This window comes from Meriones unguiculatus, chromosome 4 (assembly GCF_030254825.1).
Source record: "Meriones unguiculatus strain TT.TT164.6M chromosome 4, Bangor_MerUng_6.1, whole genome shotgun sequence".
NCBI lineage: Eukaryota > Metazoa > Chordata > Mammalia > Rodentia > Muridae > Meriones > Meriones unguiculatus.
In genome coordinates, this window is record NC_083352.1 from 73,412,589 (window position 1) to 73,429,281 (window position 16,693).

A 16,693-nucleotide genomic window follows, 5' to 3' on the forward strand; every position below is an offset into this window, starting at 1 on the left:
TTCATTCATTTTGAGACAGGGTTTCTCAGTGTAGCCTGAGCTGTCCTGGACTCACTTTGTAGACCAGGCTGGCCTACAGAGATCAGCCTGCCTCTGCCTTCCCATTGAGTGCTGAGATTACAGGTGCTTGGCCTGACTTCCTTTTACTTTCTATGGAGTTTTTATTTTTAAATTTTTTAACCCCCTGTGTTCACTCCCTTTCAAATGGTGTATCTATAGTCGACTTTATTTAATCCTTTTTATAAGCAGAAAGCTCTTGGATTGAAGGTATGTGCTAGGGCTAGGCCACACTACAGCTAGAAACAGGTTTTTCCAGTAAACAACACAATCAAATATCCTGTAATGCTATTACTTTTATATAAAGTTGGTATTTATGTTGATAGTTTGTTTAACTTATTTAAAAATGTTGCATTTTACATGTTATCAATGAAACATAGGAATCTTGCCAGGAACATTATCAGTATGAACCAAATAGCTTTGGAGAGTAAAACAACACTTTTCATCTAAATGTTTTCTTAAGTTTATTTATTTCTTTCATTTTATGTGAGTGTTCTGCACATATATATGTATGTGTGCATCATGTGTGCATATGTACCTGGTGCCCCAAGAGGTCAGAAGAAGGCATGAGATCCCCTGGATCTGAAGTTACAGATGTTTGTAAGCTGCCATGTGGTTGCTGGGAACCAAATCTGTCCTCTGTAAGAGCAAGTGCTTTTAACTACTGAACTATCTCTCTAGCCCCATAGCTATGCTCTTTTGATTTTTACTTTAGTGTTTTTTTGCAATATTTCTGTTTAACTAATACTGTACTCTAACTGATCATGCCTTTAGAATGTCTGTGTTTTACTCCATATTTCTAAAGAAATGCAATACTGATACTTAAGTGATTCTTTTTTTTTTTTTTTCTTTTTTCCGAGACGAAGTTTCTTTACGTAGCCTTGGAACTTGCTTTGTAGACCAGGCTGGCCTCAAACTCAAAGAATGTACTTGCCTCTGCCTCCCAAATACTGGGATTAAAGGCATGAATGGCCACCACTCCGATTGAATATAGCTTGATCTTTACTAGCTACATATGAGTATGCCTGGAAGTGAATGTGTGGAGCCTTAAGTAGATCTGAGACTATGTTTACCTTATTAGATTGGTTTGACTGGAGGTTGAGTGTAAGCCAGCAGTGTTTTTGACATCATGAACTCAATGGTTTAATTGTTGGCAGTAGATATTTTGCTTCCTTGAGTTCTAATCCCAGATATGTCCATTACATGTTTGTTGTAAGATGGTTATTAATATTTACTATTGTTTTATCTTCTTGTAAAGCTTGCTGTTAATCTTAAACAGCTGTGTAACCAAATCACCACACAGAGACTGGGTTTTTAGTTAACCTAGAACACAATGCTGGGCAATATTTACTCCCTCTTAAACCTCTATGCCGTCAGTTTCCTAACATTTAGATTTCACACATTTTACTTGCTTTTTGTGAAATCTTAGGTCTGGTTCATGTTCCACGTCCTCCAAGCTCTCTCCTCCAGGTCTGCTCACCTGGCTCCCATCCACTCCTTTCCTGCCTTCTGGCTCCTCCCCTCTTTCCTGTCCTCTGGCTCCTCCCATTGCACAACATTGTATCTAGTTGCTTTATTTTGTCCTGTTTACACAGAGTTGAGACAGGATGCTTATAGTAAGTATCACAATGCAATTCCGGATTGAAACCAGAGAGTTGGGGGTGGGGAAATCAGCATTTGAATTAACAAGGGTAAGGCATATACATTTTAAAAGAACATTATACCAACACATGTTTCAGGACTTCTTTTTGAGTTGTATTGTTTTGTATATGTTAGAACTTAGTTTTTTAGTTTTTTTAAAAAATACTTACTTAATTATTATGTATACGGTGTTCTGCCTCCATGTACACCTACCTGCACTCCAGAAGAGGGCATCAGATCTCATTATAGATGGTTGGAAGCTATCATGTGGTTGCTAGGAATTGAACTCAGTGCCTTTGGAAGAGCAGTAGCCAGTGCACCTATCCTCTGAGCCATGTCTCCAGCCCCGAACTTAGTTCTTAGTACATTAAAACAGATGTTCATGCACGGCTACATATTTCTGTCTGTGGTAATAGTTCCCTCCCACCTCTGGGCTTGTTCATGGTTTAGGGCAGGGCGATGGTTCACATGCTGCCTGCTGTCACCTGTTGTTAACCTTTTTGACTTGGTTTCCTTTTCTCTGTTCTACCAAATTAGTGATTTTTTTAAAACTCACTTTGTCTTCATTTATTGTGATTTTGAGTTAGGGTAGTTTAAATACACTTTTTCTGATTTCTTTATTTTGGCGGAGTTATCTGTAATGTTGAAGAAAGGAAACAAATGTTATCGTTCATTTCAAATTATTTAAATGACTTTAAATGTCAGCTTTTAGATAATAGATTTTCTTGGCATCTTTCTGTATAGAGGAGTTCAGTATTATCAAATTTCATGAAAATTTGATAACATAATTATTAAGGTATCTTTAGGGAATTACATCTTTCAAGAAATGGGAGAGCCATTTAAAACCTTTGTATACCACTTAGTTAATGCTTATTGAGTATGCAGTATTGTGCCAAGTCTTGGGCACAGCTCTGGATATAGACCCAAGACAGTCTCTGATCCAGAAGAACTCCCTCTTAGGGCAAGAGCAATTGACAGGTGGCGGGTGTTGTACAGGGAGGATGAGCTGCTAAGACTGTGCAGGAGGAGGACTGTGGCTCTGTGCAAGTGCTCTAGAGAAGCAATGCATATATTGGGGATGGATGGGCTGAAGGAAGAGGCATTCTGTAAGATGTAGTACTTTTGTTTGCTACAGATTTACAAAGTAAATTTGTGGCCAAAGAAAATGAAGTCCAGAGTCTACATAGTAAGCTCACAGACACCTTGGTATCAAAACAGCAGTTGGAGCAGAGACTAATGCAGTTAATGGAGTCAGAGCAAAAGCGAGTGAGCAAAGAAGAGTCTCTGCAAATTCAAGTTCAGGTATTTGTTTTGTTTTGTTTTTTTCCTGTAAAATAAGGGGTCATATTTATGTGTTTACATGTGTTACAACAATAATTAAAGATCATGAATTTGAGAGGGAGGGTGAGATTGAGGGGAAATGTTACAATTATATTTTAATTTAAAAATTGCAACAAAAATTCCAGTACTTAAATCTACGTAAATACATTAATTTCAATAAAGTTTCATTGAAATGTTTAAATCAGGAGAAACAAATTAGAAAAAGTATAGTATGTCCACATTCTTAATGATGGTAAATAATATTTAATCTTTGAGTGTGTGTTTATGAGCTCATCACTTCCTTTGGACTTCTTATGTCTGCTTTGTAAATTAACTCAAAATTGAATGCTTAACTACTTTAAATAAAAATTTAAAACTAAGCCAAGAAAATATAAATCACTTCGTCCGTGTGCACTTGGGTTTTATTAATAACACATTTGTCCCTCTCTTTTTGTTTGCTGTTAATGAAAGGATATTTTGGAACAAAATGAGGCTTTGAAAGCTCAGATTCAACAGTTCCATTCCCAGATTGCAGCCCAGGTAATGGTGGTTTTTTTTAATTGCTTTCTGTTAATCATAGCTTTCCACCAATTTGAACAGTATGTGAGTGCCTCTGTGGTGCCAGCGTTCAGTAGCTGGGAGACTGACTAGTCAGTGGATCAGTTTGTAGTGGTCCCAAGTTTCAAACACTCCAACATGTGTAATTAGAAGGGCTAGATGCGAACACTCAGCAAAGGGATAGCCAAGTGGAGCCTAGAATAGGAACTGAGTATGGATCAATAGCTGTGTTAATCCTGCAATGTATTTGCAGAAGACTCAGTTTGAAATGTATGATTCATTTTAGTTAATGGTAAACATTACGCAGTTTTACACTATTTCCCCATGCTTTGATTGATTGATTGATTGATTGATTGATGGGCTTTGGAATATAAATGATAAGACATCCAGAAAAAAAAGTGGAAGTTGCCACATACATACACACTGTACATTTCAATTTCAGTTGAACTTTAAAATTATAAAAATTCTTTGTTGCAACAAGTACTAGAAATTTGACTGTTGGACTGAAGAAATGGCTCTGTAGTTAAGTGTGCCTGCTGCTGGTCCAGAGGCCCAGAGTTCATTTCTCAGCCCAAGTATCAGGCGATTCTCAGTTGCCTGTAACACCAACTCCAGGGGTTCTAATGGCCTCCCATCATCTGCACTCATGTACTCATATTTCTTCAACACTTACACATATTCAAAATAAAATTAAATCTTTAAAAAGAAAAAGAAATGTGACTCATGATTTTAACATTAAAAGTGAATTTTAAGAGTTCAAACTTCCAATGCTTTGTGCACATAAGTGGTTTTTCCTAATTTCTTTTTTTGTAGAAATGATACTCTTAAAATTTATTGGGGAGAACCATCTAATACAGCAAAATGGAGCTGTATGTTTGTGAGTTACCAACCTCCATTGGGTTGGGATCTTTATTATCAGCTGAGAAATAGTGTTCCAGCCTGTCAGAGCCGCCCTAGAGTGTGCTGAGAACCCTTAATAATGGGAGAGCAGCATGGCATTCTCCCCATTGTCTTAATCGTGAAGTGGATCATTTCAGAAGATTTTGATAAGGAAGAGATGCACAGGGCTAGAGATGGTCTTTGTGGATGGACCTGCCCTTAGGTACTTGTTGCTTGTCAGTTTTGTAGTTTCCAGGCCTGCTCACTTGCTTAAGTCTTAATATTGTGTGATGTGATGTGTAATTACCTAATATTGGCTGTTGGTGCTCAGACGTGCTTTCAGGATGATAGCTATTCACTTTAGGCCAGATATGTCTTTAACAACTTTATGTTAATTTCTCTTGTTTTTTTCAAAGCTCTGTTGTGATTATTATTGTACAGCTTTTAAGCTTTTTCTCAAATGCTCTTATGTTGACAATGTTTTTCTTTCTCAGACCTCCGCTTCAGTTCTAGCAGAAGAATTACATAAAGTGTAAGCTTGCCATTCCACACTTCTTTTATAATTGTGTAATAACCACTAACAGATACCTGTTTGATACAAAAACACAATTAATTTCATACTCTGACCTGTTTGAGAAATTACCCTAACTTTAATTTTGCTCTTTTTTTTTTTATAACCTGTGTCTGTTTAGTCCCTAAACATTACATTTTGTTTTTGTTGTTATATTAAAGAGCTGGGCAAACTTGCCTTCATTTGGGATATTCGTAATTATGTAGAAGAGGCAATTGTATTTTTAAAGTAGTGGAAGGAAATTAGTTCTCTGTCTGCTTCGTACTTGTGGCTCTTCTGTGTCTAGCCATACATTCAAAGTAATTTTGTGTTGTTTTGTGTTGCATAACTATACAGATATGGGTCAGATGTATACAGATGACCTATGGTCTGGTTTTGATGCCAGGCTTTTCAATGTAAATAAATTCTTTGACTTAAGTTTTAAATAATGGGTCTGTCTTGTGTGTCTGTCCATCTATGAATCTCTGATTTGAGGCCTCATTCTGTAGCTCAGACTGGCCTTGAGTTTGTGATCTTCCTGCTTTAGCCTCCTAAGTATAGGTATTAGCCACCATCCTGTTCTCACTGTCAACCCTGATGAATGGCCTACATTTTATCCCCTGGTCTTAACATGCTGGAAGGAGGGAGCAAACTTTTGTTCATGCACACACACAACGTAACACTTCAGGGCGTTATGCTTTATGACAGTTACTAGTAGACTAAATAGAGTGCCTAGAAAGAGAAAGTAGTCATGTGAGAAATGTAGTTAAGATGATCCCTTCCATGTAAGACTTAATCTTAATAAATGGTTATTAAAAGCCCCAATGTGTTTCCTTCTTGAAGGATTGCAGAAAAGGACAAGCAGCTAAAGCAGACTGAAGATTCATTAGCAAGTGAACACGATCACTTAGCAAGCAAAGAGGAAGAGCTCAAGGTATGCTAATTCCTGCAGCTTGCTGCAGTATTTTGTAGAATTTCCCTGAAGATTATTATGTCCAGTCTGTAGTCAGTGTTTGTATGAAGGGGAATACTCTAGAACTTATGGAATAATTCTGCCTCTTTTGAACTATAAAAGAAGTATATTTCTTCAGCTCTAAGAGGGTTTTACTTATATGATGCATTTTATAACAGTTTCAGATATTTGCCAAATTAATGTTTTATTTTGATTTAGGAAATTTGTAATTTGAGACCGTAACTTAATTCTTAAGTTGAACAGATACCTTGCCACAAATTTAAAGTAAAATTTTTGGAAATATTTTTAATACCCTGTACTTTTTTCTTGCTCTAGGATCTACAGAATATGAATTTCTTATTAAAAGCTGAAGTGCAGAAATTGCAGGTCCTGGCTAATGAGCAGGTAGATCACTTTTGCTTATTTATCTTTGAAGTTTGATATGCCTTTTTTTTTTTGTTTTTTGAGTCGGTGAGCCCCAGTATGTAAATACTGCCTGTGTGTAATACTTTCTACTTAAGTTTGGCTCTAAGATGTGTTATTTAGAGCTTCTATACAGACCACTTAGATGTCACTGATTCATATTGGAAGTAATGTATGGTACATAGAATTACTCATTTCTGAGATAGATGAGATTGTTAGAACAGTCTTCATGTGTTGCCCGTTTTGCCCTTTTCATTTTAATGGGAAAACCTTCATTAGAGAAAATTGGCCTCTGAGAAGTAAAAAATAATGGACAATAAAACACACAGGTACATATATGGAAATACAAATTTTTATATAAATAAGTAAAGTTTAGATGGTTTCCTCAGAAATGATAACGTTCTGACTATTCTGAATACAGGCTGCTACAGCACATGAAGTGGAGAAGATGCAGAAAAGGTGAGTAATGTGCTCTGTGGAGAGATACTTGTACATCCATGTTCATGTACAGTGCTGCTTCCAGTTGAGGCTCTTTGAGCTTTCATATAGCCCTGAAAACTTGGAATGTATGAACTAAGCTTTAATTGATACTCTTCTTCTCATAGTATTCATGTAAAGGATGATAAAATAAGATTGCTTGAAGAACAGCTGCAGTGTGAACTTGCAAGCAAAATGGAAGAATTTAAGGTGTGTGATTAAGCTTGTGAACTTGGCTTTCTCAAAACAACTTCATATACATTTAGTTACAATGACTCTCAAAGTGCTATTTTTTACAATCATTTGGAAACATTTTCTTACTTTATTTGGTGGCTTATGTGAATAGTGAACTCTTAATAGACTTTGCCTCACTGTACTTTATCTGATCTTAACTGTTTGAAATTGATTTTGCCTCAAGCATTCCTTGGTATTATTTAAAATGAGCATTTTATGTTTGTAGATATTTTTGCTGTTTACACTGTTGCTGCATTGCTAATCACTGTCCATTGCAGTCTGAATTTTGATGTCTGCATGTAACTCTTTAGTCTCTTATGAATGCCTAAAGTAACCGTGAGTTTGCTTGTTCAAAAATCTGATTCAAATGATTGCATTATTACCTTTCTCCTTCTTAAAAAATAGTAAATTGGGCTTCTTTCTTCTAGATTCTGAATGACCAGAATAAAGCATTACAGTTGGAGGTTCAGAAGCTGCAGATCATTGTTTCTCAACAGGTGAGGCTTTTCAAGGAGTAGTGTGGAAATAGCCAGTGTGAAAAGGTTGAATTAGAACCAACTGGTTGAGAAACTGTTCTTAAAGTTAGCTATCTTTCAATTTCACCCTGTTCATTTTGTGCTTACCAAGTTTAAAAAATTAAAGTTTTGCATCTCTGAGATCAAGCAAATGTTAATCTTTAATAAGCATTTTGAAGAAAAGAAAGAAAGAAAAAAAATTCTGGTTTTGGAGCCTTAACTCTTTCATATAGGCAGTATGCTTTTTTTAAAAGAAGAAGGAGTTTGAAACTCACGAACACCTTGAAGTTGGTTTCTGATTCCTCAGACTCAGTCTTTCACACTGAGATTGTACCTAAGGATTTCTTAAATCTGAATGACAAAGCATGAATATATTGCTTAGTCTAGTGATTTGCATATAGACTATATCTAAAGTTAATTTTAAGAATATATGCATTTTTAATATGTGTATATGTACATGTATATGTATGTGTATGTACATATGTTTGTACATGTATATGTACATGTACACACATACGTATATATTCATTATCATCCACTTAACACTGTCACTCTTTGTATGTAGTAAAACTATAGCAGCCTTGAATGGCACTACTTCATAAGCCAACTGGTGCTTTCATAGTGTTGCCTTCATATTTTTCTCATAGAAACCCTTCAGAGTATATTTTTAGAAAATATTCTAGGAGCTGGCTAGATGGCTCATCAGGTAGAGGTATTTCCTACTAAACCTGAGGGACCTGAGTTTTGATTTCTCCTTCCACCACACAGTGGAAGGAGAGGACATGTTCTCTGACTTGAACATGTGAGCCATGAGACACACATTCATTCGCAAGCACTCATGCACACGCACACACATACACATGCGCTCTCTCTCTCTGTCAGTAAATAAATCAGTAAGTAAATATAAAAATTTTTACAACAAAATAGTCTAGAAACTCTTGCTACTAAATTCTATATTAGAATGTAAACTTTGCATGTTTTCCCAATAGTAAGTTTGCAAACTATTCTTAATTGGAAATAATAGCATTTCCTTTAGAGCTGTTTGCTTTCTTTGTTTTAAAATTCACAATTAAGCAAGTATAATATTGATGTAACTAGCTGCTGCTTGAAGTATTTGTTAACATTTTGTCAAATCAGACTTTCCTTTCCTTCTCTGTGATATGAAATGCTTTGTGTAATTTTTGTTACTTTGTATATGCGTAAAGGTAGCAGGGAAAAATGTAAATCTTCTCATTTGTTGTATTATAGATTATGAATGATGATTTATTGGCACCCAAGCCCAGATGACTGTCTTTGAAACTTGAATATCAGTTGTAGTCTTCAGTTACAATTTTTCTAACAGTATTTTTAATTTACTGTTAAAATTAATTTACTGTTAAAAATATTACCTCATGGGGCTTGGAGAGATGGATGGCTCAGTAGTTAAAGAATACTGTTTACTCTTCTAGAGGCCCTATGTTCAATTCCTGGCAACCATGTGGTGACTCGATGCCCTTTTTTAGTGTATAGGTTCGGATGCAAATGAGAGCACTCAAGTCTTTAATTTTTTTTTTTTTTACCTAGACATGTAACCTTGCTAGATTAAGTGGTGTTTTTTTTTTTTTTCTTCTGTGTTTGTTAATTCTTACCTGGAGAAATAGCATGCAGTTTCTACCAGAGATTTCAATATATAAACTTTAAACATTTATTATTGTGTACATATTTTAGGGGGTATAGAGTTCAGAGGCCAGCCTTAGTGTGGTTCAGGAATCAGTTCTCTCCCTCCACCATGTGGGTCCTGGAGGTTGAATTCCGGTCATTAGGCTTGGCAACAGGCACATCTACTTCCTGAGCCATTTTGACAACCTCCCTCCCTCTTTGGCTTTTTCTGTAGTCACATTTTATTGTTACTGATAGTCAAATAAGAGATCAAATTTAGTGTACCTATGTTTCTTTTTGTTTCCAACTTTTTTAACCTCTTCTTTCCTGTGTATCAGTTAGAATTCCAAATGACAGTTAAGAGAGAACAGGTTTGTGATATGTACATTTCATCTCTTTTGCCAGATAGTTTTATTCTGGAGGAAAAGGTTGAATTTACTGAAGCAGAAACAAGTAATGTTGCCATGTTGCTTCTTCAGGTGTAGAAAGAGCAAAGGCCCCAGGGCTCAGGTATGGGAATGTGCTTAGACACTAAGAGAGGGAAAGGACTGTGTGCAGGTTTGCTGGTCATCAGATAATGCCCTTAGTAAGGCCAATAAGCTCAGCTTATTGTTTACCACATAAATCACATGGTGCCGGGCATGCTTGCTGGCCTGATAGCCGAGCAGCAGTCTGCCTTTATTCTTGTTCTATTAGACTTTTTAAAAGTCTGTAATCAAGGTAACTAAGAAAAACCATAGGAAATTGCTTCTCTTTCTTTGCCTGACACATTGTCCTGATCATACTGAATTATAGAAGATAGGTTTATCATCTAGAGGAAGAAATAGAATTGTGTTAGGCTGGTAAAGTATAATAAGGTGAAAATGCTGGTCAGTATTTGAGCTGGTCAGTATAGAACCAGAGTACTTAACTAAACATGATTTCACTGAGGGAAGTGAGTTTGAGTATTTGTTGAGTATACATTAGGTATTTACTTCTATGCTGAGGCTCTGAAGGTGATATGAGGTTTGATTTTTACTGTGACAATGTGGCTTGCTATGGAGATAGCTGTGTATAGTAGAAAAGTGGGATGTGTTAAATTCCTGAACTGTGTATAGGCTTACAGTAAGATTTTGTTTGAAGAGTGGAAAGCTAACACGGGGCCAACGTACCACAAATTTGACAGACAGTGAGGGGCAGCCCAGACTGAGAGAAAACTTTTCAGCAGTTTGGTGGTGTGTGGCAGAATTGACATACAGAGACGAGGGTGTAGGGGCTAGAGAAAGATTTGCTAGTGTGTGAAGCTTGTGACCCCTATATAACACTGAAGAACATTGTAACAAAAGCATTGGACAAACTTATTCTGCATGTGAGAAAGTCAAAATGATAGCAGTGAGCTGTTTGAATTTAGGAGTCGAAGAAGCAGAAGTAGGACAACCAAATAATCAAGATAGACGTAAGCTGGACTTGATAGTGTTGTGTCTTTTGTGAGACAAGACATTGAAACACGTGGATTAAAAACTGTCTTCATGAACGTTTTAAGTTTGTAAAAAGCAACTTCTGTGCCAGTCATTGCTAAGCAGGCACAGGCCAGCCTGCAGAGGAGAGAAGGCATTGGCGAATGGGGTCAGTCGGGCACTGATGTTCCAAGGACTTGCGCAGCTCTCACTTGACTAGCAACCAGATTGCTTCTTTATTATTACAAGTTTCACAAAACAAAAGCAGACTAATGATTATCCAAGAAGTACATATTATATGATTGATTTTTTCATTACATGTCTATGATTACAAGTTGAGTCACAATTAGAAAGTACAAATAGAACGGCCTCATCAGCTATGTGCTTCTCTGTGCTTACTGATCTCTAGAGCATAAGGAAGACTTCCAAATTGGGCCAGATAAACTTAATTTTAGGATTTTCCTAAAAAGACATAATTTTCTCAGGAAAAGACATAAAATAAATCATAAGGCAGAAAGTCTCCAAAACTCAAAAGTGAGGGAGAGAATGACAGCAATTGCAGTGACTCAGCTTTGCTGTAATTGTGTCAAACAGCTGTGCTGGCTTCATGGCTCTTGCTGTTTCCAAGTGAATATGGCTGTGCCAAACTTCAGTGCTTGATGTTTTCTATACTATCAGATTGATGAAATGCTCTTTGGGAATTTCCTCTCTCCTTTTTCATGATGGGTTAATTTTCCTCAGTGGGACATTCTTGCTGTGCAATTTGCAAAGCAGTCCTTACAATCCTTCAGACAGAATTGAGGGCATTGTGGTGTTTGAAACGAATAAAGCTGAGGACGTGAATGTAGGTATTGAAGTGAAGGAACTAATTCAGAAATGTAGAAGAGGCGCAATCTTAGGACTTAGCTTTGACAGAGGAAGCATTAGTTAAATTATGAAAAATAGTTACAGTGAAACAGGTTAAAAACAGAATATAACAGGATTAGGAGATTGGTTCATGGGAGGTGGACAGAAGACCCCAGACCTTTTTGGCTAGAGTACTGAATTGCCTGAAGGTCTGAGAATGCTGAGGGGGGGGGGAAGCTTTGCCTCCAGACACACAGTAACAACCCTGGGAATTTGTTCATGTGAGCATATGTTGGGGGAATTTGGGACTGAAGGGTCAAGGGAATGGGATCAGTTTTAATGTCATGTTTTGTATAGTTTATAAGGAGGTAGATTTGTGTTGCTGCTTCTGCAGTGTGCACTAGCACTTTTAATATATTCTTTGCTTTTGTCTGGTACTATTTTCCCAATATCTATCTACATGTTCAAAATCCTTTGGACTATAACCAAGATTTATGCAATTATGTTTGTGCCAGACTTCAGTGTAGAGGAAAATCAGGAAAAACAGGAAAAACCTTCTTGTGACTTTCGGCCTTAAGGCCTAAAATTTTTATATTTGAAGAAATCTTCCTAGTTGTCTGAGAAAGCGCCAGATTGATTTCCAGAGTGGTTGTACAAGTTTACATTCCCACCAGCAGTGGAGAAGGGTTCCCCTTTCTCCACAACCTCTCCAGCATGTGTTGTCACTTGAGTTTTTGATCTTGGCCATTCTCATGGGTGTAAGGTGAAATCTCAGGGTCGTTTTGATTTGCATTTCCCTAATGGCTAATGAGGTTGAGCATTTCTTTAAGTGCTTCTCTGCCATTCGTTATTCCTCTACAGAGAATTCTCTGTTTAGCTCTGTTCCCCATTTTTTAAGTGGATTACTTGGTTTGCTGCTTTCCAGCTTCTTTAGTTCTTTATATATACTGGATATGAGTCCTCTGTCAGATAAAGGGTTGGTGAAGATTCTTTCCCAATCTGTAGGCAGTCGCTTTGTTTTGGTGATGGTCTCCTTTGCTTTGCAGAAGCTTTTCAGTTTCATGAGGTCCCATTTATTGATTGTTGCTCTTAGAGCCTGTGCTGTTGGTGTTCTGTTCAGGAAGTTTTCTCCTGTACCAATGAGTTCTAGGGTATTCCCCACTTTTTTTTCTAGCCGATTTAATGTGTCAGGTTTTATGTTGAGGTCTTTGATCCACTTGGACTTCAGTTTTGTGTTCAGAGTCCAATTGGGTTACATAGTAATGTGAAGAGGGACTACCTCTGACATAATCTGATTGGCCTGCTCTTTGATCACCTCCCCTTGAGGGGGAGCAGCCTTACCAGGCCATAGTAGAGGACAATGCAGCCACTTTTGATGTGAACTGATGGACTAAGATCAGAAAGGAGAGGAGAACCTCCCCTATCGGTGGACTTGGGGAGTGGCATGCATGCAGAGGGAGGAGGGAGGGTGGGATTGGGAGGGGAGGAGGGAGGGGCTTATAGGGGGGGATGCAGAATGAATAAAGTGTAATTGAGGAAAAATTAAAAAAAAAGGGGGAAAATAATTTAAAAAATAAAAAAAAATCTTCGCTCGCTTCACATTATCCTTCTTAGTGACTAAAAATTATCCTTAAAAGTTACTAAGTTCATTTTGCTAGTGCCATGCTCCTCCTTTTGTATCCTGTAGATATTCTTTTCTGCTCACTTTTGAATAAAAAAAATTGTAATCCTGAGCAGTCCTCATCCTCAGAGACTAAATTTTGGAACTATTTAGAATCCTTAACTATTTCAACAGTGTTCTTTTTCTAAACTAATTTTTATAGCATGCAAACTTGGTAGAATTAAACCTTTTTTGAATTTTTTTTTTAGCCTAATAAAGATGTTGTGGAACAAATGGAAAAATGGTAAGAGTTTAATTTTTTGTGTTGGAGTCAACATTTGTGGTGACAGAATTGTTAGCAGTAGTAATCTGGGCTCCTAAAATACTATTTATACTTTGTGATAGAGAAGAGTATTCTGGCTGTGAATTAGCTGGTGTCATGTTATGGTATGTTGTGGGTATCATATGATACTGATTGATTTGTTCAGGTTGTTGTCAGTCCATACTGACAGCTGTATGGTTGTCCTGGTGAGGAGTTCACCTTGACAACCATGATCCAGATCCTCAGAAATCTTTCTAGAATTAAAAGTTTACAATGAATGAGGGACAGAGGGGTTGATCCATATAAAATACTTAAGAATAATATTTACCTTGACCAAATAGTTCATATGTGTGTTTTAAATTTATAATTTCAGCATTCAAGAAAAAGATGAAAAGTTAAAGACTGTAGAAGAATTACTTGAAACTGGACTTATTCAGGTGGCCACAAAAGAGGAGGAACTGAATGTAAAGCATTTTCTAGATTGTTTTCCTTGTGCTTATTCTGTCAGTAGGAAGAGATTTCACTGTAATTGTTTTCCCACAACCGTGTGCTGCATGTTCCAAGTCCATAAATGTTTTCATTTAATCTAAATTGTATTTCTCTGGAAATTGAAAATGCTTAATGGTCTTCGTGCTCACTGCCTTCGTTAGGTAGAGACTGGGGTTCCAGTTTGTAGTATGTGTGTTCATCTTGCATCCATATTGAGATTATAAACATAGATCACTAGCAGACGTCACAAGTCCATGAGGAGCACTTGGGTGAGAGCAAGTCAATCCAGGTGCTCCATGTTCACTGTTAGCCCTTACTAGATTAACTCAGACTTTTGGGGAAGTCGGTTAAGAGATGTAGTTGAGTGTGTAACTGTTGTGGCTTAACTGACACACTGTCTTTGAGGATGTCAGCAATTCATTTGAAATGTATGTATAATTGAATTACAAAATGGTTGACTAACTCTTAAGGTTTAGGAAAAAGGGTAGAGGAGGGACACTGGAGAGATGGCTCAGAGGTTAAGAGCACTGCCTACTCTTCCAGAGGACCTGAGTTCAATTCTCAGCAACCACATGGCGGCTCACAACTGTCTATAACTCCAGTTTCAGGAGATCCACACAGACATACATGCAAGCAAAAGATCAGTGCATATAAAATTAAATAAGTTATTTAAAAAATGGGTAGAGGAAGAATGGGAAGAATAGGCTAGCTGAATTTGAACTATAAATTCAAATAATAAAGGAATAATAAAAATAAAAGTATGTTGTGCTTTTATGTTTTTGAAAAAAGGCCATAAGAACAGAAAACTCAACCCTGACTAAAGAAGTTCAAGAGTTAAAGGCCAAGCAGAGTGACCAGGTAATGTACACTGCTGATCCTACTTGCTTCCTTCTTACAGTAGGCAGGGCTGGTACACAGTGCCCAGTTGCTTCTTTTCCAAGGCTGAATTTATCAATTCTACTTTTGTTTCTCATGACACGGTTTCTCTGTGTAGTCGTGGCTGTCTGGCTGTCCTGGAACTCACTTTTTAGACTAGGCTGGCCTCATACTCAAGAGATCTGCCTATCTCTTCTTCCTAAGTACTAAGACTAAAGGCTTGTGCTATCCTGCCAGCTTCAGCTAAACTTTTAATCGATGAATGATTTTGTGACTTGAGTAGTAATAGAAACTGCAAATTTGGTGAATACTGTCTGCATGCTAGGTAGGCATTTGGTGAACTACTGCATATAAGATTTCATTCTTTTCTTTTTCTCTGTCTATTTAAATTTACTTATATGTTTATGAGTGTTTTGCCTGCATATATATCTGTGTACCATGTGTACATACAGTGCCCACAGATGCCAGAAAAAGGCATCAAATTTCTTGGGTCTGGAGTTTGAAGATGGTTGTGAGTTGCTGTGCATATTGAATATTGAACCTGGGTTCTCTGAAAGAATAGCAGGATATTTCAACTACTGAGCCATCTCTTTAGCCCAATTTAAGTGTAAAAAATTTATTATTGTTGTTGTGTGTAGGATGTGTGAAGGTACACATGTACCATATGTCATCCTGTAGAGGTCACAGGACAACTTTGGAATGAATCTTCTCTCTACTTGCACATTTATGTAGGGTTGCACTCACTCTGGTCATCAGGCTTGCGTAACAAGCACTTTACTGTCTGAGCCAGCTTGCTGGCAAGTTTTTTTATTTTTTATTTTAATTACAATAATGAAGGTTTTGACTACACATATAAATTGAGTCTCTTATAATGTCAAAAGGGCTGCATGAAATGAGGCAGTTTCTTAGGTGTAATTTCTCACCTATTTTGAATTACTAATTAAGTAACTTAAGCATATTTCTAATGATTATTTTTGGGCTGTATACAACTAATCTCAACTGCTTGCTTTCCAAATGTTATTCATTTTCATCATGATATTAAGAAAATCTAGGAAGAATTTTTGGGCTTACTTTTTCTACTTTGATTTTGACTTTTTAAAAAGATTTATTTGTATATTATATATACAGTGTTCCGTCTGCATGCATGCTTGCATCCCGGAAGAGGGCACAAGATCTCATGGTAGATGGTTGTGAGCCACCTTGTGGTTGCTGGGAATTGAACTCGGGACCTCTGGAAGAGCAGTCAGTGCTCTTAGCCTCTGAGCTATCTCTTCAGCCCCTGATTTTGATTTTTATAATAACAAATTTAGGCTTGTATTTTTTTATTTCTGACTCACTTATAATTTAAAAATTAATAAAAATGCATTTTTTAAATTTCTAGGTTTCTTTTGTGTCTCTAATTGAAGACCTTAAAAGAGTGTAAGTGATAACATTGTAATTTTTTTTTTTTTTTTTACTTATTTTCTTAGTACTATTAAATGGAGTTTTATCCTTTATTTGGGACAGTTGCCATATATTACATCTTATCTGTCTAGCTTTCTAGCATTGACATACATTACTTCTCCCTACTTCCCCACTTCTTTACCTCCTCCTCTCCCTTTCTTTCTAATCCAGTCTGGCCAGGGTTTTTGAGTTCTTGGGACAGGCATCTTAACTCCTGACATTCCTCTCACAGTCATGGATGCTGAGATAGTAATATATTTCATCACACTTGGATCAGTTGGACCTTCATTCTAAAATGTCTCATCAGTGGACTAAGGGAGATTAGCTGTGTTTCCCATATTCAAAGATTTTTTTAATCTTTTTTTTAAAATACAGTTTCATAATTGAGTCTATTTTTAAGTGACATCAAGTTGTTAATTTTCTGTGTTTAGCAGAAG

General features: G+C 36.8%; 1 protein-coding gene across 18 annotated transcripts in view; it reads left to right on the forward strand.

Moving 5' to 3' along the window:
- The window catches only part of Ktn1 (kinectin 1), a 95,470-nt gene that overhangs the window by 41,067 nt on the left and 37,710 nt on the right, over positions 1–16,693 (forward strand). For 17 of the 18 annotated variants that reach the window (XM_060382160.1, XM_060382159.1, XM_060382162.1 and 14 more), the window contains 12 exons: positions 2,834–3,000; positions 3,490–3,558; positions 4,950–4,987; positions 5,849–5,939; positions 6,294–6,362; positions 6,802–6,839; positions 6,986–7,067; positions 7,520–7,588; positions 13,396–13,430; positions 13,822–13,912; positions 14,727–14,795; positions 16,195–16,232. In XM_060382160.1, the coding sequence (XP_060238143.1) occupies positions 2,834–3,000; positions 3,490–3,558; positions 4,950–4,987; positions 5,849–5,939; positions 6,294–6,362; positions 6,802–6,839; positions 6,986–7,067; positions 7,520–7,588; positions 13,396–13,430; positions 13,822–13,912; positions 14,727–14,795; positions 16,195–16,232 (856 nt within the window). The remainder of the gene's footprint in view (positions 1–2,833; positions 3,001–3,489; positions 3,559–4,949; positions 4,988–5,848; positions 5,940–6,293; positions 6,363–6,801; positions 6,840–6,985; positions 7,068–7,519; positions 7,589–13,395; positions 13,431–13,821; positions 13,913–14,726; positions 14,796–16,194; positions 16,233–16,693) is intronic. The other variant, XM_060382169.1, reaches the window with a different exon arrangement.